Consider the following 22,487-nt stretch of genomic DNA (forward strand, 5'->3'; position numbering starts at 1 on the left):
AAAATTATATACTGGGGTGGGAAGCAGTAACAAAAAGATGCTTCGATTATCATGTCCTCGTAGCATTTACTTAAGCAACCCATTGCCCAAACTCTTGGCTTTATTAGCGGCAAAGATGGACTTGCACGATTGTTCAATAGCTAGACCCTGGTAGGCAACAGATGCCTGGTGGATGCTCAACAGGACATTATCTGCTGGTGCGAACATGGTGAGTCCTGCTAGCAGGCCACTCACTCGAATTGATAAAGAGCTACAACTAAGGCCTGATTCAGATTGGGGGGCCACTGTGGAGGGAGAGGTGAGCCACACAAATTGTGTCCAGAGAGAAGTGCCAGTTTTAAATTAAAATCCTTTATTTTTCCCAAATACAATTCACAACTTATACATAGTGGGGAAGATGCTCAGTCTGTGCAAAATAGGGATGGCCTTCCTTTAAACTTACTAAGCTGTCCAGAATGGGTTGTCCTTCTCCAAAGGGTGATCGGAAATCAGGTACTCTCAAATGTACAGTTAACTCAAACCATTGCTGTTGTCGTTTAAGACAGGTTGAATCCTTAACAAACAACATAGTAAGGCAAAGTTGAATTCTGAAGATTTTCCTTCCGATATAAGGAAACGATTTGTTTTTCCATGAGTCATCTAGGGTCATTTTAATGTTTTGCTTATATATATATATTGTATATAATATATATACCAACGCTGTCATTGCTGAACTGCCAAAAAGAAATGATTTGCTTTACATATTGCACTGACAGACAGAAGTACACACTGTGGAGCTGCTGAAAAAGGAAATTTGTTTTTTACAAGCCGATGTAGCCCATTCTGAAAAGGCGGTTGGGGTTTATACCAAACCTTCGAACACCTCTCTGCCAAATTAATCCGAAGAAAATTAAAACTGCAAGAGTTTTGGCTTTCGTTAAAAAAAGAAGAAGAGAGAAAGCGAATGCAGCTTAAAGATGGGTACGGTGCAACTTGAAATTTATTTCCAAGACCAAGAACTGAAAACTGAAACATTTTTAAGAACACGGAAGCAAAGCGATGTGAATCCAAATCAAAATGACGTTGTTCCAACTGCTTTAAAATAATGCCTCTTTAGCTATTCTAGCGATAATTTTGATTAAACAAAAATCGATCCAATCTACATTAATTTACTGCTTTGTGGTTTTGTTTTTTTATATAAAAAAGATCCCTCGCTCTCTTTAAAGGAAAAAGTGCATCAGACTCCCTTTTAGCAGCCACTCAAAAAAAAATAGCTTACACTTCTTGCTGTAAGAGACTGGCTTTTTAAGCCCTCACCTGGGAGAAGTTTCCAAATCATAAAGGAAATAATTTATTATCAAATCCAGAGTTTAAATAAAATCTGTTCTTGCAAAGACCAAAAAAAAAAAGGGGGGGAATCAAGAAAAGAAAAGCATGCACTCAAAAGTCAGCGGTGGAGACAAATATACTATCTATACAGGCACTGGCAGACGCAATTTTATTGTCACCGTTACTCGATGTAACACACACCCCACCCTACAATACATTTTTTCATCCACTAATCACTGAGGTACCAATATTTAAGAATGAAAAGTTCAATATTGAAAAATAAAACCTAAAGTTGAAGCAGTTTTTATTTTCCCCAGAGAAAAAAAAAACCTATGGTGAGTTTTGTATGAAATGTTAGTATACTTATAGTATTTTTTTTAATTTTCTTTTTACAATCTACATTGGCTTATCTCTTTCTCTCTCTCTCTCTGGAACCGGGGAAAAAAAAAGTTGTGTTCCACATTACACAGGTTCTTGGATAAAATGTTCACCATCTTATATATCAGGAGTCAGTAGACTTGCAAATGAACAGGGATCTTGGCTACCTACTGGCACATCTTCCTGGTTACCAAGAGGATCTGAAGTCTGAAACAACCTGTTGCAAATTCAGAACAAGACGTGCCATGCCACACAGTGCAACGATTTAGGTGCGACGTTCGATGAGACACTCACAGAGAAGAGCTGCATGGAAGTTATTATGTCCACCTGCAAAGCAATTTCACACAAATTGCATTGCATGCAAAGGACGCCGCTGCCCGGCTGGCTGGGGAGAGGAGTCCTGGGCGCAGGGATGGCCTCCTATCAACGCAGCCACAGTTTAAGACGCAGTGCATCAACTCCATTTAAATAGTATCTGAACAGCCTCTTGTCTCGAACAAAGCCAAGATTTTCATAAAGTTTCAACGCAGACTTGTTGGTGATCTCGGTCTCCAAGACAACCTGCAAAAGAAGATGACAATATTTTCAAGCGATACTGCATTTTTCTGAAATTCCGAGGTTCATCAGATTGATACATGTATATTTAAGCAGCAGTCAGATTCTTGTATTTCAGCTTCAAATTATCTGTAGTCCCGTGTCACAAGGATATCACTATAGAAACCCCCAGAACTGGCCAAGGAATCAATTTGCTGATTCAAATGTGCATGTCTAAATCACCTGTCCAGCATGTGGTTTTTTGTTTTTTTTTGAAAAAACAACTAATGCATTTACAAAGGAGGACTAAGGTTTGCAACTACAACAATTCAGAGTATTGACTGAGACTAGAAAGATGTGGGTTCATATCTCCACTCAGTCATGAAGCACTTCAGGGGATCTTGGCTGAGTCATATCCTCAGCCTAACAATTCCCTCACAGTTTTGCAAGAAGACGGGGGGAAAAGGGGGGGGGCACATTTCATCTCTTGAGCTCCTGTGGCATAAGGATGGACAAAAATGTTATTTTTTAAAAAACCAAAAAAAACCCAAAACAAAACCCAACAACCACAATTTCAAATGGCGATACATTTTCACTGATAACCTGTTCTTCCATTGACAGGATGTGAACATAGCAAGCTAAATTTGGGATTGTTGATCTGAAAAAAGGCGTTTCATAGAGCCAAGATATGCAACAAATATCTTATGTGTGTACATGAATCCATACAACCAGTTCTCTAAAATGCAGAAGGACATATTCTATGTTCTCCTAATGGCAGCCTGGTGCCAGAACAATCTAACCATCTCTCAGATGGTCAGACATTATATAGTTAAGCTGGCATTACCTAGATGAGGGCTGCCCAAGACCAGGGAGGGTAACGGAAAACGATGATTGAATATGCCTCTGAAAGATCCTCTCAAGAAGGGAAATTGGCTGTAGCCCTCACAGTGAAAGTACATAAGGCAGCAACACGCTTTATCTTTCTGAGCACACACTGTGCATGTAAGTAGGCAAGTCTCTCTCTGTGTAATACAAACATTTGTTTTATTTATGACATTTGTCATATCATTACTTTAAAAAGTACAATACACTTGAGACGTGTTTTTTTCTTACAGGAGGTACAGAAAGCTAAAGTTACACCACATCTTGATTGAAGTTTCTTAAGAGACACTAGAGTCCTGATTTAGCCTGCCAACAGTCAACTGGCCATCCCAGTTCTATACTACTGCTCACGTTTACCAGGTCTTAGACGCAGCTGTAATAATAATAATAATAATAATAATAATAATAATAATAATAATAATAATAATAAATTATTATTATTATTATTTATTTGTACCCTGCCCATCTGGCTGGGTTTCCCCAGCCACTCTGGGCGGCTTCCAACAAAGATACATCAAAATGTCACACATTAAAAACTTCCCTGAACAGGGCTGCCTTCAGATGTTTTCTAAACATCAGGTAGTCGTTTATCTCTTTGACATCTGATGGGAGGACGTTCCACAGGGCAGGCGCCACCACCGAGAAGGCCCTCTGCCTGGTTCCCTGTAGCTTTGCTTCTCACAGTGAGGGAACTGCCAGAAGGCCCTCGGCACTGGACCTCAGCGTCCGGGCAGAACGATGGGGGTGGAGACGCTGTTATTCCTGGTTACCTCCTGTCCTTCCCCGAAACCTTTCAGCATCCCGAGAGGTTCCAAAGTGGGCACTGAGCTTCAGAGGCAGTCTGAAGCTGGGAGTCTTTTTTACTCTTTTTCAGAGACTCTGAAGCCTAGTGCAATTCAGAGACGGTCCTCTAGGCCACTTTGTACAGGGGCAGGTGGTTCGGCTGATTAAAGTGTTATGGTTTCCTCTGACAGCTGCATTTGCAGACTCTTGCCTATGAAGCATGCACATAACGATGATAATCAGCATCAACGAGAGCATACTGCTTCTTGTATGCACCTCTGCCCCTTCTTGCTATCCACTGCCACATGGGTAGTCCACAGCCCTACTGCTTCACTGCCCCCCCTAGGAAGTTTCCTATTTCCCCAAATTCCCCTAATTCAATGCCTCCTCTCCCTCCAAATGTGTCCAGCCATCACTACCTATTGCAAGTTAAGCATATACACAAATGAAACTGCTTCACGTCCATCAGCACCGTCACAAACCACAGATCACAGTTGCTTCCCAAAATATCCATAAAGCCAATTTATATACGTTGAGTTGGGGTGGCCAGGAGTGAGGGAGCTGAAGTTTCAAGCTGCAAAACAGATTTTGTGATTAACAACACTATGTCCACCCTGAACTCTAAGAATGGAATGAGCCATAAACCAAACAAACTCCACTAACATTATCTCTAGAAATATTTGCTTTTATAACTACACAGGCAGCATTCACTTCCACCAGTGCTATTTTAAGACACTGGCTGTGCTCAGACATTCAAAAGGCCACAGAAGCCTGGGCTCTGCCGCACCACTGTGATAGTCCAACACTGCATTGCCCACAAATGTGCATTAATTACTCTGTAACTGCATTAGATTATAATATTATGGTTATGATTTGATAGTGAGAAGATAGGGTGCAGAAGGCGAGAACAACTCCTCTGTGGAAAAAGGAGTGGCAAGCCAACCAAAATGAGAAAAGACGAAATTGTGTTTTGAATGTATGTGTTAAATGTTGAAACTCAATATACCGTATTTTTCGCTCTATAAGACGCACCAGACCACAAGACGCACCTAGTTTTTGGAGGAGGAAAACAAGACAAAAAATATTCTGAATCTCAGAAGCCAGAACATCAAGAGGGATCGCTGCACAGTGAAAGCAGTAATCCCTCTTGCTGTTCTGGCTTCTGGGATAGCTGCGCAGCCTGCATTCGCTCCATAAGACGCACACACATTCCCCCTTATTTTTTAGGAGGGAAAAGTGAGTCTTATAGAGCAAAAAATACGGTGTGTGTATGTATATGTGTATATATATGTTTTTTTTGTATGCATGCATGACTGTATGCATGCATGAAAAAGTAATAGATCCATCACTGCAGAGAGAACTTTTATTACTTGCAACATCAAAATACAACACTTTTCAGCACACATTGTTTAGTTCAGACTAAAGCTGCTGAGTAGTGAGAATTGTACACACATGAATGGCTTAGATCCAAATGCATCAGAATTAAATATATGGCAAGGTAAGAGGACGCATCATCATAATCAGTTTATTATGGTCAATAGACCTGAAACAAAGGGGATTCATAATGAATGCTCCTGTTTCAGGCTTCTAATTTACTGCATCAGGAGAGAGAAAATCTACTATAAATGCAAACTGGAATTTATAAATCTGAATAATCCAATTGTTCGGGAACTTTAAGCTCTTCGAGGAATAGTTCAATTCAAAACAGCTCCAGAGAAATGCAGTTCAAAATATATCTAGGGCTCCAAGTTTGGGAAAGGATGCTGCAGACTAATTAAGGATGTTGCCAAGCTGGAATATGTGCAGAAGACAGCAGCTAAGATGAACAAGGGTCTGGAAACCAAGCCTTATAAGGAACGGCAGAGGGAGAGTTGGGTGTGTTTAGCTTGGGTCAGAGGAGACAGGATAGCCATCTTCAAATATGTAAAAGGCTGTCACATGGAAGAGGGAACAAGCTTGTTTTCTCTTGTTCTGGATGGCAGGACCTGAACCCATGGATTCAAGTTACAGAGGAGATTCTGACTAAACATCAGGAAGAACTTTCTGGCAGTAAGTGCTGTTCAATAGTGGAACAGATTTCCACGAGATGTGGTGGACTCTCCTTCCTTGGAGATTTTTAGCAGAGGTTGGATGGCCATATATAATATATGATTTAGTTGAGATTTCTGCATTGCAGGGGGTTTGGCTAGATGGCCATGGGAACCCTTTCAACTCTACAATTCTATGAGAAAAGCAATGGGGGTTCAGAGAAGAAAAGAGGAATGGGGCAACAACTAGGACAACATTGACCCACTCAGTATACGTAGCAAGGCTATCATTTTAAAGCTGAAGATCATGGGTAGGCAAACTAAGGCCCGGGGGCCGAATCCGGCCCAATCGCCTTCTCAATCCAGCTCGCGGACGGTCCGGGAATCAGCGTGGTTTTACATGAGTAGAATGTGTCCTTTTATTTAAAATGCGTCTCTGGGCTATTTGTGGGGCTTAGGAATTCATTCATTACCCCCCTCCCCAAAAAATATAGTCTGGCCCCTCACATGGTCTGAGGGACAGTGGACCGGCCCCCTGCTGAAAAGGTTTGCTGACCCCTGCTGAAAATGTATCTCATTGGCTTTCATTTTAATTAGAATTGTCTCTGTATTTCTTTTTTGGCTTAAGCAATGGTCATTTCCACAACGAAATTTTTGCTATTTTTCTGCCTGAGTGGGTTTATTTGTACTGTTATGTTAAAATGAAATAAAACACCTCAGTCTTTGATAGCTATCATTATTTTCCTGGCCTTTTTTACAGGTAAGGGGAGATATGTATTAACTTCCAGTGTTTTTTTTTTTTAATGAATTTTGCGCATTTATGAAGCAAATGAATCTCGAGCTGTCATATGCAACACCTTTGTTTTCAAGGCAGGGCAATAAATTATCATTGCAAGTAGTCAGCACAACCAGCAGCATTCATTCCATTGTTTACTCTGTTGGTTCAGCAGGCGTGAATTAATGTTGAAATTCTTGTTTATTGGTATTCTAAGTACTTCAAGGTTCTCTTTTGTAGTTGTTCAGGAAAGCCTTTCTACCAGTTTGCCCTTTCAAAAACAAGCTGCTTCCAAGTCAAGATTTCAACATTAGTTCTGATCGGTTGATTTTATTAGGTTCCTATTCAGAGCACCTAAAAAGCAGTAACTGTTTTAAGATGAGTGAGGATGTTTGGCTCAATGTCCCATTTGATAAGCCATGGTTTGCAGTTTGGCAGCGAGTTGGAATTAGAAACTGTGGCCTGTGATGCGATGTGAGTTTGCAAACTATAGTTTGCAAAAACAGTCTTTATAGACATCACTGCCCTGTCTAAAACAGTCAAACAGATGCTAACTCATTTCCTGGAGGCATAGAAAGTTCTGAGAATAATGTATCTTTCTGAATGTGTTCTATATTCTGCTCTAACAGAAGAGTTGCTTACATAGCAAATGGCATTTGAAATTATGGCCTTCTAGCGAAGCGAGGAATGAAAACATACTTCCTTCAAATGAAGAAAAGACTCACCTCATCGCAATCTCCTTCTACCATGGCATAAATAGCTTTCTTAACCAAGTTTGTACCTGGAATAGAGATTAAAAGCAACAAATTTAAACCACTGGCACAAATTATTTCAGCACCAATTAGCTCCTAGAGTTCAGGCTATGGCATAAAAGCAAATGTACATAATTAATGATTACTATGGCTATTCTGTACAACCAAGATAAAATACCTTCTCTAATTCAAAATAAAAAGGCCTCTTAGCCCTCTGCATCAAATTGGGCTGGGCATTTTCTGTCTCCTAATTCAAACTGAAGCAATGGCCTTATTGAGGTCTTTTTCATTTTATTTTTACTGAAGCAGAAGCACAAAGCAGCTTCCAGGAAAACAACCACCAAACAATAAATCAGATTTAAAATAATGAAGGTGTTACAACAGCCAGGGCCACCTAGCCTGCAATAGTATAATGAACTGTATGGCCAGGAAAGATTCTGGGGTACAGGATAAGGGGCTTAAAAGTGTGAGGCATCATGGGTTGTGCAACTAAGGCCTTGGCATTAAAAAACAACAACCTTCAATTGCCTGCATTGTCAAAGTTTTGCTTCTCACAAAATGTCATGCTTTGGACCCTCCCCTCACCCAAGTTTTGTATTTGTTCCCTTAGTGTAGTTCAGATTTCCGTCTAGACGTGTTTTAACCGAGGAAGTCTACCATCTGAAGATGTCTTACAAGGCAAGGCAACCACCTCGAAGAGCATGCACTGCACATAAAAGAGGCATGCCCATCTTCAATAGGATGCAACTAGAATGAACGCTGGGGGGGAAATAATAAATGAGTTTCTATGTCAGTGAATAAGCAGGGAACCAAGCTGTGTCCAATAAGTTGCTGCTGCGGACAGAGAAAACCAAAGCACCCTGGTGTGCCTGCACAAGGGACTCTTTAGATCCCTGCCAGTCAACAGTGTGCTGTACCAGTGATCTGAAGCAATGGCCCGTGAATTCACTTACTCCCAACTGCCAAGGCAAGCTTTCTTCTCCCAGTTCCCGCAAAGCAAGCCTTCAGAGCTCAGAGGGTCAAGGCAGAGCACAAGTGTGGGAGCTAGTCCCATCTCCTTGTGGAACTCTGGTCTGAACAAGGTAAAGGTACCCCTGCCCGTACGGGCCAGTCATGTCCGACTCTGGGATTGTGCACCCATCTCACTTAAGAGGCTGGGGGCCAGCGCTGACACTTCCGGATCACGTGGCCAGCGTGACAAGCTGCATCTGGCGAGCCAGTGCAGCCCACGGAAACGCTGTTTACCTTCCCGCTAGTAAGCGATCCCTATTTATCTACTTGCACCCGGGGGTGCTTTCGAACTGCTAGGTTGGCAGACGCTGGGACCGAACGACGGGAGCGCACCCCGCTGCGGGGATTCGAACCGCCGACCTGACGATCGGCAAGTCCTAGGCGCTGAGGTTTAAAGGTGGCTGGGATTAAATTGGAAACCACCAATTTCTGTAACCAAGCCTAAAGCCGAAGTGTATTTGGGGAGGAACGCCCAACAAATTCCTTCTAAAATGGGAGTGGGAGAGTAGTTTCTGCTTCATATCCAATTTACCATTCATTCATGGCGCCTACATTTGCATTAAGGGGAAAATAGGGTTCTCCCCTGGCTTTTGGTTCATTTAAGGCATACATAAAACGGCTGGCAACTGGTAGTTGTCAGGCTACATCTGGCCACCTGAGGGATGCCATCTGTTCACAGCAAATGTAGGTAGATAGATTAGGGGTTTTATCGTGTAGCAGCCACGAGACCCCGTAGTGCCCAACACTGGCAATTTCCTTCAAAATGCAGCCATGACACACTTCAATGAATTCATGATGGCTCAATTTAACAAACACAGCAAACTTGCTGAGAAGGTGAAGTTATCACCTGGTGGTGGGCAAGCTGGTGAACTCACAGAGGCCCGGTTTCAGCTTTTTATTTAATTTTTGTTTGCTGTTCCCTCAACACAGACACACATATACTGGAGCGCTTTCACTGATTTGCATGATTAAGTATATGTGCTTAAGACATGATGTTCATAACATGGCTTGCATATTATTTTTATGAACATGGGATGCACCACACAGCTGTAAGTATTCCACAACACAACGGTGCAGCTACTCTAAATAAAAAATGATCAACTTTCTTTCTCCCCATGATGGAACTCTAAACTGGGTACAGTGGTGCCTCGCAAGACGAAATTAATTCGTTCCGCAAGTCTCTTCGTCTTGCGGTTTTTTCGTCTTGCGATGCACGGTTTCCCATAGGAATGCATTGAAAATCAATTAATGCGTTCCTAGGGAAACCGCCTTCAGACCAGGTCTGGGGACAGTCTGTCCCCGGACCTCTTCTGAAGGCTGGGGGGCGCGGGCTTCGCAGCAGCGCTACGAAGCCCGGCGGCTGGGGCAGGTGTTCCCGCCCCCCCGCCCGGCTTCGCAGCAGCGCTACGAAGCCCGGCGGCTGGGGCAGGTGTTCCCGCCCCCCCCACCCCGCTTCGGAGCAGCGTTCCGAAGCGGGGTGGCTGGGGCAGGTGTTCCCGCCCCCCCGCCCGGCTTCGCAGCAGCGCTACGAAGCCCGGCGGCTGGGGCAGGTGTTCCCGCCCCCCCACCCCGCTTCGGAGCAGCGTTCCGAAGCGGGGTGGCTGGGGCAGGTGTTCCCGCCCCCCGCCCGGCTTCGCAGCAGCGCTACGAAGCCCAGCGGCTGGGGCAGGTGTCCGGGATCTCTTTTGAAGCAAGCGGCTGCGGAGAGACGCGATCTCCCCGCAGCCGCTTGCTTCAAAAGAGGTCCGGGATCTCTTTTGAAGCAAGCGGCTGCGGAGAGAAGCGATCTCCCCGCAGCCGCTTGCTTCAAAAGAGGTCCGGGATCTCTTTTGAAGCAAGCGGCTGCGAAGAGACGCGATCTCCCCGCAGCCGCTTGCTTCAAAAGAGGTCCGGGATCTCTTTTGAAGCAAGCGGCTGCGAAGAGACGCGATCTCCCCGCAGCCGCTTGCTTCAAAAGAGGTCCGGGATCTCTTTTGAAGCAAGCGGCTGCGGAGAGACGCGATCTCCCCGCAGCCGCTTGCTTCAAAAGAGGTCCGGGATCTCTTTTGAAGCAAGCGGCTGCGGAGAGAAGCGATCTCCCTGCAGCCGCTTGCTTCAAAAGAGGTCCGGGATCTCTTTTGAAGCAAGCGGCTGCGAAGAGACGCGATCTCCCCGCAGCCGCTTGCTTCAAAAGAGGTCCGGGATCTCTTTTGAAGCAAGCGGCTGCGGAGAGAAGCGATCTCCCCGCAGCCGCTTGCTTCAAAAGAGGTCCGGGATCTCTTTTGAAGCAAGCGGCTGCGGAGAGAAGCGATCTCCCCGCAGCCGCTTGCTTCAAAAGAGGTCCGGGGGCAGCGGGAAGAGCTGCCCCCGGACCTCTTTTGAAGCAAGGGGCGGTGGGGAGAAGCGATCTCCCCGCCGCCCCTTGCTTCAAAAGAGAAGACCCGCTGTCCCCGGGGCAAGCTTCGTTTTGCGAAGCAAGCCCATAGGGAAATTCGTCTTGCGAGGCAACTCGAAAACGAAAAAACCTTTCGTTTTGCGAGTTTTTCGTCTCGCGAGGCGTTCGTCTTGCGGGGTACCACTGTATCTGAGAACTCAGACTCTGAGACCCAGACTGGTGCATGTCTGGTGCATCTTATGTTTTCAGGTCGTGCCCTGTTTCTCCATCTTTTGTGTACATTATGATTATTTAAAAACGAACTAGTCGTATAGAATTGTTAATGAACACGCAAAAGTGGATTATTATCAGGAGTCTATTATGGACTTCAAAGACTGTAGAACTGCAAGTTTTCTCACCTAAAAACAGTAACGTTCAAAAATAACTTGTAACACAAGAAGGGTGTAATCAAGATTTCATCCCAAAGCAGCAACTATTAGATATATTTTTATTTATTTAAAAAAGGACACAAATGCTATTCTTACCTATGCCTTTTCTTCTGTATTTGGAATCCACTGCTAACATGGCTATATAACCTCTGCGAAACATCTTTTTGTGCATATCCAACTTGCAGACGATGGCACCTACACACTCGTCTCCTACCATTGCCTTGAAAAAAACAACAACCCAAGAAGATTTTTGTAGATTAAGAGGGCAATATGCAGTGCCAGAAAACTCACCATTCTATAGGTACATTTACAGCAAGATTGCTTTCTGGAAGTTATTTGCTTTACAAATAAAGGCAGATGCATCTCCCAGTAACTAAAGCGTACACTACACATTTTGTAGTAAGGCAAATTTCGAGGATGATTTCTCAAATTGTTACATTGACTGGCTTGGATTCTAAGCAGCACAAATTTAAGAAAGCTCACTTTTCTGTTCCCTCGAAGCCCCACCATCCTGAGAAGTCTCTCTCTCTCTCTGAGGGCTGGAGGACCCTCTCCACTGTGTAAGACAGGGCAAGGAGAGCTGCTGGGGGAGTTGCCCCCAACTGGACAGAGGGACTGTCTGCGAATTTCATCTGCAGAAGGCATCTCTGCTCAAAAGCGTGTCGTCCCCCCCCCCCATGCCATTTAGGAACACTCTCCTGCCTGGCTTCTCCTCAGGAGCTTTTGGGTGGATGCAGAAGAGACAGGAAGGTCCCCTTGTGCAAGCTTGTTTCCGCTTGTCATTTAGGATACACACTACTGATTTCAGCCTATTCTACACAGAACTCCTAAAAGATTATGTAAAGGAAAGCCTCATGCAATTCAAAGAATGCATCGATACCAGTACAGGTGGTACCTCTAGTTGCGAACACCTCTGGATACGTATCCTTCGGGTTATACACGTGGCAAACCCATAAGTAATGGAAAGGTTTCCACTGCGTGTGCATGCGCAGAAGCAGGCTATCGCCCCCGTGCGCATGCGCAGAAGCAGCGCCTCTGGATGCGATTGTTTCGGGGTAAGAATGGACCCCCTATTACTGGCCTGAGGAAAATAATTTTGAAATTCCGAGAAGGAAATACACAATCTAAGCATTATTTAAGTTAGCAGGCTGTTCCAATGACATGAACTAAACTGGAAGTCACAAACAAAGCTGCAGTAAGAGAGAACTCCAGAAGATATTCTGGAATAACTGGTTTGAGGACTGCAAAGAAGGGAAAGAAAAATCTACACTCCCCAAACCCCACTTTCTACCTCTTTCACACAAATATACACAAAGGTTTTCAATATATACGTAGATCACTTGCCATAACTAAATTTGTTTCAGAATTCTTATCCTTTCAACAAAATACTAATTACTGATAACTTAAGCACTCATGGAAGTTAACTGTACACTTCCTAATCCACTTGTGACACACCTGCAGACGTAAATAAACTCTTGAGCGAGGAAAAGAAGCTGCAAAATCATTTCATTTGAAAAGATTCATAAGCCTATGTGATAAAATATACTGAATGTGTAAAATTTACCACCAAGGAATGCCTTAAGGGGAGATTCCATGCTAAATCTGCACCTCTCTCCTCTCAGATCCAAGTCTCTACCCACAAAACCTGTGCAACAGGACAATGCAGAGACCAACCCAAGCACTCTGACTCAGAGGGAAAAGTTACTGGATTTAAAATTCAATCCATCACATCAAAATGTTTTCTTAATAAAATCTGGCATAGAAGGGCCCCATAGGTTTTTTAAGATATAAAAAATTAAGCAGCAACAGTGAGTTGCAGAGGAGCTCAACTACCTTCTCAAGCTCTCAAACACAGGGGAGGGGGAAATCCCCAACCTACGCTAAATTCTTGCCTTAGGCTGAAACCTTGCACACATTTTGTGTGTATCAGCCAGATGCCGAGAAGTGTCACCGTAAAGCTGAATATGCTAAGAGAACACCAATTTTGGTGCAAAGAAGCTCGAATGTACTGCGTGACTGTTCATGCTATATCTTCTTTTGTTAAAGAGACGCCAAGGGTAATAATGAATTATAGGCCAAACCACTTGGAATCAGGCAGCATTATAGGCTAGCAGCACAAACCAATTACAGTTAAGCACCCTGAATTCTGATCAAGTTCAACAGGAGGGATTTAAGCAGGTACTTAACTCTCCCATTGTGATCAATGGGGGCACGGTTTTTCTTCCTAACAAACCTCTTGGAACAAGTGTGCATTCATGTAGTGAGTTCAAGGGCACACACACACAGTATACAATAGGCTTACTCGCCTCTTGCCAGGGAACAGCCTTTGCATAGCAGGATGAACAGAGCCAGCTGCTTGAACTTAGAAATGCTTACGCTGGCATACAACATAAGCATTTTGTGCCCTCATGCTGGCACAGCTGTTCTCTTACATTCTGTCCTTAGAGGTTACATGGAGTCTTAGATTTGGTAGGTAGGCAGGCAAGAGTAGATTTCATTGTGCAACAGCAGCAGAAGCACCCAGGCTATGTTATGACATACAGAAGATGACATTTCAAGCAGCTTTCTCTTAAGATTTCACTCAAGTCATGAATAATAGCAGGTCCCACTTAGTTCCTAATGTCTTAAAAGGGCACCCAGCCAATTATTGTTAGATGCATGAAGAAAGTATGCAAGCTAGAATCCACTTTGAAGTGAAGCTAGGGTCACACACTTGAAGATAACAAGACCTGCAGAAAACTTTGGGAGTATTCTAAGAAGTGGGCACAAAAAGAGCCCTGCCTTAAACTTCAGCCGCAAATCACTTCTCACTGACATACTGATGGCCTTGCAATAGTGAAGACAAAAAATTCTAGAGATAAGCAGCTGTAAGCTAATGTCTTTCATCTTTGAAGCCAATGAGCAATACCTGAATTCCTGTTGTCACTTTATTATCCGGAAACAATAACTTTCTGTCTCTAGTTCCAGCAACACAGCTAAATGAACAGGGTTTCACTCGGAGCTCAGAAGTTAACCAAAGCTGCTTAGAATTTACTTCTCCAGCTTTTATTCACGGGCCTCATTCAGTCACCACACTAGTTCAATCTACAAACCATAGTTTAGAGATCAGGAACATGTGACAGGTTTCCATTCTCTTTCTGCCTCTCTTCCTCTCTCATGTGTGCATATACTTCCTTTCTTCCATGGTTTGTTTTGAGGTAGCGCTAGTTAGCGTTTATCATTGTTTGCATCTGAATCAAGCAAATCATGGAAAGAAGAGAGAATCTTTGAGAGGACAGGGCTGCAGCTCAGTGAAAGAGGATCTAGAAAGTCACAGCTTCAATTCATGACATCTCCAGGTTGGGTGGGAGAAACCTCAGTCTGAAACCCTAGAGCCAATACTGGTCAGTGCAGACTAAACAGAATTAGACGGACCAACAGCCCCATTCAGTATACGGCAGTTTCCTATGTATGTCTCTATGACAGACAGAAGGGAGCAAGCATTACTGAATGCTAGGTTTAGACTAGGCCACTGGACAATAATTTATAAAACACAAACTGCAACCAAACCAGAAGTTTACCATCAAGTAGCACCATTTAGAAACGTGGCCTAGTAAAAATTTGGCCCTTATGAGGCCACCTTTAAATATCTCGTTTTATGTTCTGTTACCATTCATGTTCAACATTCACAAGGGTCCAAGCTCACCAGACTTCTAAACACACAAGCAGGGAGAGGCTATGGCATATCACCAGCATTAAAACTTTAAGCAAGGAAAGTCCCATTACTATAGGAAGCTTAGTGCTTCACTCCAACACTACTGCTTAAAAAAATAATAAAAATCAAAACTGACTTCAGGGATGTTGAAAGTATCCAGCACAGACTACAGGCAGATTAATTTTGTTAGAGGCTAATCAATCCAGGAGGACTAGGCATCTTGCAGCATTATTAGTTTTAATATGTTCAGAGAAGAGAAGCCATAAAGATTCAGGAAGAACATTTTGTATTTGATAATTAGAACGTCCACAAATCTATTAGCACCGATAAACCGCTGAAACCCATAAATGCAATGTTTGCTTGCTAGAAGGCATTCCAAAATTCAGTTTTGTTGGGTGCTCTTGTTCAGCTTTCTGGAACATCAATCCTGCAAATGAGTGTTCAGAAACCAGCCTCACAAGTGCCAGAACAAAGGTATTGGCTGACTCAAGTTGAAATGCTTAATCACTTTTCTTAAAAGCAGATGCTTGTGAACACCCTCAGTCCCTTTACCAAATGCAGCATGTAGGCAGCATTATACTAAAACAACATGGTGTTCAGTTTTGTTACTGGGGCCCAGCCAGTGGCTTCTGAGGTCACATAACCAATCTGCTGCAGCAATACACAATGCCTGTGTGATTCACAGACCTAACAAGAAGTGTGGTGAGCATTTGGACTGATGCTGCCAGTATGAAGAACCACCCCTTAAGATTTTCCCCGCAAACCATTTTTGTTCTCTACCTAGCCAATTGATGCTTGCCCATGAGTGTTCTACTTCTCCACATCACAAGCCCTTAAAAAGCTGTCTAACTAGCAGTTCATAAACGTTTTAAAATCAACTGATATAAAATTCCATAGGTGGCATTTCCTTGTAAAAAATAAGGAGACATCTTATTACATTCTCATGAAATAAATTCCAAGGATTATAATATTAAAAGGCTCAACAAAATACCTGTACAATGTTCGCAACGTCTATTTTATGTCCACTTATAATTGTCTTTAGAGTTATAATATTTACCTTGTAGTTTACCTCTACTCTCATCATCCGGTAACAGCACAGCTTTGACCCTGAAATTATTTACTACTTCTGCATGTGCATCCATAAAAATAAACATAAGAGGGGCTGACAGGTCTGAGCTCTGACCATATAAGTCTGCAGTCCAGTCTGATTGTTATTTTGCTATAAGGTGGGACACTAATATTTCCCTTCAGCACTGACAAAGAACTTTAACTATATGTTAAAGAACATATATAATGCAGTAGGAGCACTTGATTAGGTGCTTCCCCATTCTCTCGAACATATCACAAGCAACAGTTACCCTTCAATAGAAAATTCCCCAAAGCTTCCACACACAGTCCCTCATCTATATGGGTGGACCAGCTGCTGTTTCTGTAACTAAAATGTATACTTCAGACATGCATTTTTATGAGACTTTTGATGATATGAAAAAGTAAACTTTCTATTTAAAATTGGCATGCCACAGAAAAAAGGAGAAACCATCACGTTTCTAGCTCTGTGATCACCTCTTTCAGCGTTCTGAAATCTCTACAGGCCTCAGTACTCTGCCATCACAGAATAATATCTCAAAGAAGGTGAGGCAGCCAAATGAATAATAAAAATAGCATCATTTGGTAGAGACTAAGAAGGAACACAATTTTCAATGTATGACAGATGACAGCTGTGTTCCAATTTCATTAGGGAGAATAAGAACTGAATACAATGGAAAAGAGATTTTCGGTACAGCACAGTTCCACAGTTCCAAGTGGAAATGTATTACTATGTAATGATACATAAGATCCATTTTAGAAGCTTTTAAAAGGTGTTGAATTGCTTTTCAGAAGTAATGTGGGCTTAAATCAATGCCAGTCTGAAGGAAGATGGGACTAGACAATATCCAGGCTAAAATGTTTCTAAAAACTTCTCTACCGATATGAAGGCTGCCAGCTGTCAATTGATACCATTAATATGGCTATTTCTCATTTTTACTGGGCTGAAGTTGAGAGAGGGAATGCTAAAAAGAAATCTAATGGGAAAGTAATGTCAATGACAACTAATGCACACAAAAAGTTGAGGGTCTTATTTGTACACGCACAGCCCAAATTTGAAGTTACAGAAAAATCTCCATAAACTGAAGACTTACACATTCCTATGCCAAATCAGCTGAGCCACAGAGGTCACCAAGCTGGTTCTGTGTATCTTTTATTTCAAAAACAAAGTGACTAGCTTCCCCTGCGACCACCGCCTCCCGGCCACCCCTCAACGCCAACTTCCTTCACCATGCCTCCTTCCTCGCCCCCTCCCCCAACTTACCAAAAAGCAAAGCTGAGGCCAGTTGTGGATAAAATACCTATATGTGTAAATGGAGTAGGGTTCAGACAGATCTTTGGTGATCAGTCTCATGATATCGGGCATCTGCAGCTCGGACTCATAGCGGACGTATCGTATCGTCAGGTCCCCTTCCTCCTCCTCCACCTGCTGGGGGCCCCAGGAAGAGTCTGTGGTGGGGGGCCCCGGGGAGCATTTCTGCAAGCTGCAGTTGGAGGCCAAGGACCTGGACAGGAGCAGCAGGGACTCCTCCTCCTCCTCCTGCCGGCCTCCTCCTCCTCCTTCCTCTTCCTCCTCCTCCTCCACCCCTCCTGCTCCAGCCAGCCCATTCCTGTCCCCTTCCGAGGGGGCAGAAGCAGCGTCGTGGCGGCGCTTCTGCTGCTCCGGGGGCTGCGCAGTCCTTGCTTGGGAGCGGGGGACCCGGTGGTGGTGATGGTGGTGGTTGCTGAGCGAGGAGGGAGGCTGCTGCTGGGGGGGCAGCTCGGGACCCTCTTCCTGCTGCTGCTGCTGCCCGTGTCCCATTGTCTTGCCAGCGGAGCCGGGGCTGCTCCTGCCCCCGCCGCCGCCGCCTCTCTTGCTGCCCGGCGGGCGCTGCTTCTCTCCGCCGCCGCCGCTCAGGACCTTGCCCTTGAGGGGGCCGCGCAAGTGCCGCAGGTCCGGCCCGGGGATGAGCCCGTTGAGCTGGTGGTTGCGCCGGTGCGGCGGGCAAGGCCGGCGGCGGTCCCGGGCGCCTTCATCCCCGGCCTCCTCCTCCTCTTCTTCCTCGCGAGGCCTTCTTCCTCCGCCTTCCTCCTCTTCTTCTTCCTCCTCCTCCTCTTCCTCGGCGGCTCCCGGAAAGGGCAGGAGGAGCGAGGCGGCGTCTCCCGGCGGCGAAGCGAGGAGGCTGCTAGGCCCGGGCGGAACCTCGGCCATGTCCTGAGGCGGGAAGAGACCGGCAAGGGGGAGAAGCGTGAGAAAGAGAGGCGACCCCCGCCCAAGGCTCTCCCCTCGCCCACACGCCGCACCCCCCCCGGCCGCCCCTTCCCCGCCGCCCCGTCTCCGCCTCACCCCAAAATCCCCTCAGCAGCAGCAGCAGCAGCAGCCGCGGCGCCTCCCGCTCCCCTCCTCCGCTCCTCCTCATCCAGCGGCCGTAAAGCGAGGGCAGGTTTCCCGTCAGGCCAGGCCGCCGCTCGCGCGAGGGCGGACGGAGGAAGAGCGCGACACTTCGCGCCGGCGCCTCGCTTTACGGCCGGGCCCCTTCAGGAAAAAGGGCGGCGAGGGAAAAGGGAAGGAGAAACGGCGTAAAGGGGATGGGCGGGGCCTCGCCGAGAGGGCGGGGCGCGGCTTCCTCTGCGCGCGCCGTCGCGGCCCCGCCCACCGCCTTTTCCCTTCGGGGCGGCGCTCGCTCGCTTTGTGCTAACTTTCCCCGTCCTCCTTTTCTTATCTCTATGGTCCTACAAGTCGCGGAGACTCTATGGTCAGCGAGAGAAAGAGAGGCCGATATATATCTATTTCTCTTTTAAAAAGCTGTCCCTTCACGGATAGGCCCTCGCGACGGTGGGAGAGCTGCGCAAGCGCAGATCGTGCTTTGGCTGAGGGCTAGGCGGGAACGAGCTTGAGGGCGGGGCTAGCGGGGGGCCCGACAAGGGGAAAGCTGTCCAGTGCACGTTTCTCACGACAAGGGGGGAAAGACACGTGTACAGATGCATGTGAGTATGGGCGTACACGTGTCTGGTTTTCCTGAACTATATTTCTCGGGTGACTACTTTGACTAAAGCTCTTCATTACATCCCCCTCAAATTAAGATGATGGATCATCACCATCCGTTAATTAAATCACCCTTTATCTCCATGGAAGCAAAGGTGGAATGTAGTAAGAACAATTATAATTATTAACTTCATTTGTATACTGCCCTCCCTCACAACGTAAAAATGCAAAATGAGAACATAAAATACATAATAAGACAGAATCAAACCTATAACCCCCCCCCCCCACAAACACAAGCCATAGAATATTAGTCAGCCCACAGCCTGGTTATAGAGATTGTTGTTGCTGTTGTTGCTGCCCAGCTGGTTTCCCCCAGAGTGGTTTCCGCAGCCACGCTGAGCCGTTTACAGTGTACATATAAAAACATGTTTTTTTCCTGGTCCAGAAAGATATAAAAGGGACGTGGGTGGCGCTGTGGGTTAAACCACAGAGCCTAGGACTTGCTGATCAGAAGGTCGGTGGTTTGAATCCCCACAATAGGGTGAGCTCCCGTTGTTCAGTTCCGGCTCCTGCCAACCTACCAGTTTGAAAGCACGTCAAAGGGCAAGTAGATAAATAGGTACCGCTCTGGCGGGAAGGTAAACGGCATTTCCATGTGCTGCTCTGGTTCGCCAGCAGCAGCTTAGTCATGCTGACCACATGACCCGGAAGCTGTCTGCGGACAAACGCCGGCTCCCTCGGCCAATAAAGCGAGATGAGCGCCGCAACCCCAGAGTGGCCAGGGGTCCCCTTACCTTTACCTTTAACCTGAAAAAGGGGACGTGGGTGGCGCTGTGGGTTAAACCACAGAGCCTAGGACTTGCCGATCAGAAGGTTGGCGGTTCGAAGCCCCGCAACATGCTGAGCTCCCGTTGCTCAGTCCCTGCTCCTGCCAACCTAGCAGTTCTAAAGCATGTCAAAGTGCAAGTAGATAAATAGGTACCGCTCCAGCAGGAAGGTAAACGGCGTTTCCGTGCGCTGCTCTGGTTTTGCCAGAAGCGGCTTAGTCATGCTGACCACATGACCCGGAAGCTGTACGCCGGCTCCCTCGGCCAATAAAGCAAAATGAGCGCCGCAACCCCAGAGTTGGCCACGACTGGACCCAATGGTCAGGGGTCCAGGGGTCCTAATGGTCAGATGGTGGCCCACCTCTGCCAACTCCCCTCAGCCCCTGGTAGGGGCTGGTGGGAGTTGTAGTTCAGGACATTTCAGCAGCGCCAGGTTGCAGAAGGCTTTCCACCATCCCCTTGGATCCCCAGACCCTCCCATTCTTTGAGGCCACCTGTTTGCCACTCAATGGACAGTTGCCTCCATGAATCCCGCCGTCTCTCCTGCCATGTGCAAAGTGGCCGGTGTGCCATGGAGATCAAGCAGGACCAGCTGTCCAGGTTTCACGAGAAAATGTCCCCTGAAAGGAACTTGGGTCATTTGCTTCAGGTAGCAAAGGCCGTGTTCTCTCAGCCTGAAGTCACAAAGCTTGCGGTGATGTCAGAACCAGCTGCAGGGTGGATGTCTGTGATCAATACTTCAACATCAACTTCGTGTCTTTTCCTTAGCTGGAGCAGTTTTTTGCTCCTCCTTTTCTTCTAATTTCTCTCCTCATTGATTTTGTCTTCCTGTCTCCTCTCCTTGCAAGTTTGCTGTTTTTACCTTCCCCCCCCCCTCCCAGGCAGCCTCCTTTTTTGCTAGCGTCCCTTATCTCTCTTCCAATCGGCAAACGATCAGCAGCTGTGTTTCAACACCCCCTTCCCTCTTTCAAAAAAAAAAAAGCATGATCTGCTTTTCTCCCCTGGGCAATTTGGCTCCAGGGACCACACATTCGCTCCATAAGACGCACAGACATTTCCCCTTACTTTTTAGGAAGAAAAAAGTGTGTCTTGTGGAGCGAAAAATACGGTACATAAAATAAAAACAACAACCCAACAACCTCCCATGTGAAAAAAAAATCACATTTTAAAAGGGCATAGGTGTCGGAAATCTCGAGCCATGTCAGAGGAATGTGCCACTCTCCAGGCACCCGGCTTGATTTCCTTGTTGACCTCCCTGTCTGCGACTCCCGGCAGGATACAGGCAAGGTCTCTATCGGCGATCCTCTTCAACGTGAGAAGAACACACCACTCTTCCCTCCTCCCTGCCTTCCCCAGGGAGGGGAAAGAGACAGACAGAAATGTATTTACATGTCTTTATTTCTGTCTTTGCAGCAGTACAGAGAAACATGTCTGCACTCTCCAAACACCAACAGCAGAGAAAGAGACTCCACCCCTGTACTTCCAGTACAGGTCAGATGACACTCTGAGCTAACATCCGGTGCTCAGTACAGTGAATAGACTGTCCCTTTGTTCCCATGGTACAGTCCCAAACATTAACATCCTGTTTGGCTTTCCAGCCAGCTGCAGCTCGCTGCTGCATTGCTCCTTTTTCATAACAATAGGATCCTGGCAACTTTTAAAGTAAGACAATTAACAAACCGCTCATTGGAAAGATCATGATCTCAGAAATGTCTGCAGCAATATTTGTTGGCAACCCAATTGGCTGAGTGTATAGTTTACTCCTGTGCCCTTTCTTCTCCCAAAGATGTCCTGCAAGGCAGCAGGTATGGGTTTTTCCTCGGGGTTTACTCCCGAAGCCTTTCTCACGAATGCAAACAGCCAGAAGGCAGCAGAGGCTTAGGACCAGAGTTTTCCTTCTCCTAGATGGGCTACCTTCCCAGTGGACAAGCTCTACCTGCCCCTAAGGGCGGTGTAGAAATTTAATAAACCAGCAAGCAAGCAAGCAAGCAAGCAAGCAATGTCATCTCCATCTTTCACCTAAGATGCAGTCCTCTCCTGTCTTTCACCTGGCTAGGATGAAAAGGGGCAGGCAAGTTTCACCACAGGAAGAGAAGAAGAGTCTGTTAGATTCAGCATCTTTTTCACCCAGTGGCCAAATGCCCTGAAGGGAAACCCATAAGTTTCCTCTGCCTGAGAGCTCTGAATTGCTACTGGCAGCCTGTGATGGTTCTAGGGGTTGCTCGTGCGTAAGCCGGTGCAAACACCTGGCTGTATTGCCTGAGTGAACCTTTTCTGTCCGGACAGCCACTCACCCGTGGCTGTCTCAATCGCTGGCAGAATCTGTCAGTGGGCGTTTCTTAAACTTCTTCCAGCAAAGAAGCTCTTTGACGCCTAGTCCCCTCCTACTCTCCCTGCGCGAAAGCTTTCTGCGCAAGGAGGGCGTGGGCAGCGGGGGACCTCTACTCTCCCCGCTGGTCCTCGGCAAGGAGTCATGGGACCGCCTTGCCTCTTCCCCCATCTGCCCCCCTTCTCCACTGGTGCTACGCTGATTCTCTTCCCCAGAAGATGGGCTGCCTCTCCCCATCCCGGAACGCTCTCTGGAATCCCTCTGGAGCTTGCTCTCTCCCTCCGGCACTGATGGCAGTTCCCTGACACAGCCAAAGCAGACGATACTGAGTTAG

The 22,487-nt window shown here is 46.0% G+C and overlaps 1 protein-coding gene and 1 long non-coding RNA gene across 3 annotated transcripts; one reads left to right on the forward strand and one right to left on the reverse strand.

Moving 5' to 3' along the window:
- Positions 1–332: 332 nt before the first annotated feature.
- On the reverse strand, positions 333–20,519 carry NAA30 (N-alpha-acetyltransferase 30, NatC catalytic subunit). 2 transcript variants are annotated; one of them, XM_081913943.1, is made up of 5 exons: positions 20,319–20,519; positions 17,297–18,226; positions 11,349–11,472; positions 7,413–7,468; positions 333–2,247 (listed from the first exon to the last, which is right to left on the reverse strand). In XM_081913943.1, the coding sequence occupies exons 2-5, from the start codon at positions 18,221–18,223 to the stop codon at positions 2,110–2,112; spliced, it is 1,245 nt and encodes a 414-aa protein (XP_081770069.1). In that variant the 5' UTR covers positions 18,224–18,226; positions 20,319–20,519; the 3' UTR covers positions 333–2,109. The 2 variants fall into 2 exon arrangements, with proteins under 2 accessions (XP_081770069.1, XP_081770068.1); XM_081913942.1 differs by lacking the exon at positions 20,319–20,519 and adding an exon at positions 18,359–18,513.
- Positions 7,923–11,336, forward strand: LOC309373027. Its single transcript, XR_014169761.1, has 3 exons — positions 7,923–8,521; positions 8,848–9,585; positions 11,034–11,336. It is a non-coding gene; the product is annotated as an uncharacterized lncRNA (long non-coding RNA).
- Positions 20,520–22,487: the final 1,968 nt, after the last annotated feature.

This window comes from Podarcis melisellensis, assembly GCF_964234715.1.
Source record: "Podarcis melisellensis genome assembly, chromosome: 1".
In the NCBI taxonomy this organism is placed as follows: Eukaryota; Metazoa; Chordata; class Lepidosauria; order Squamata; family Lacertidae; genus Podarcis; species Podarcis melisellensis.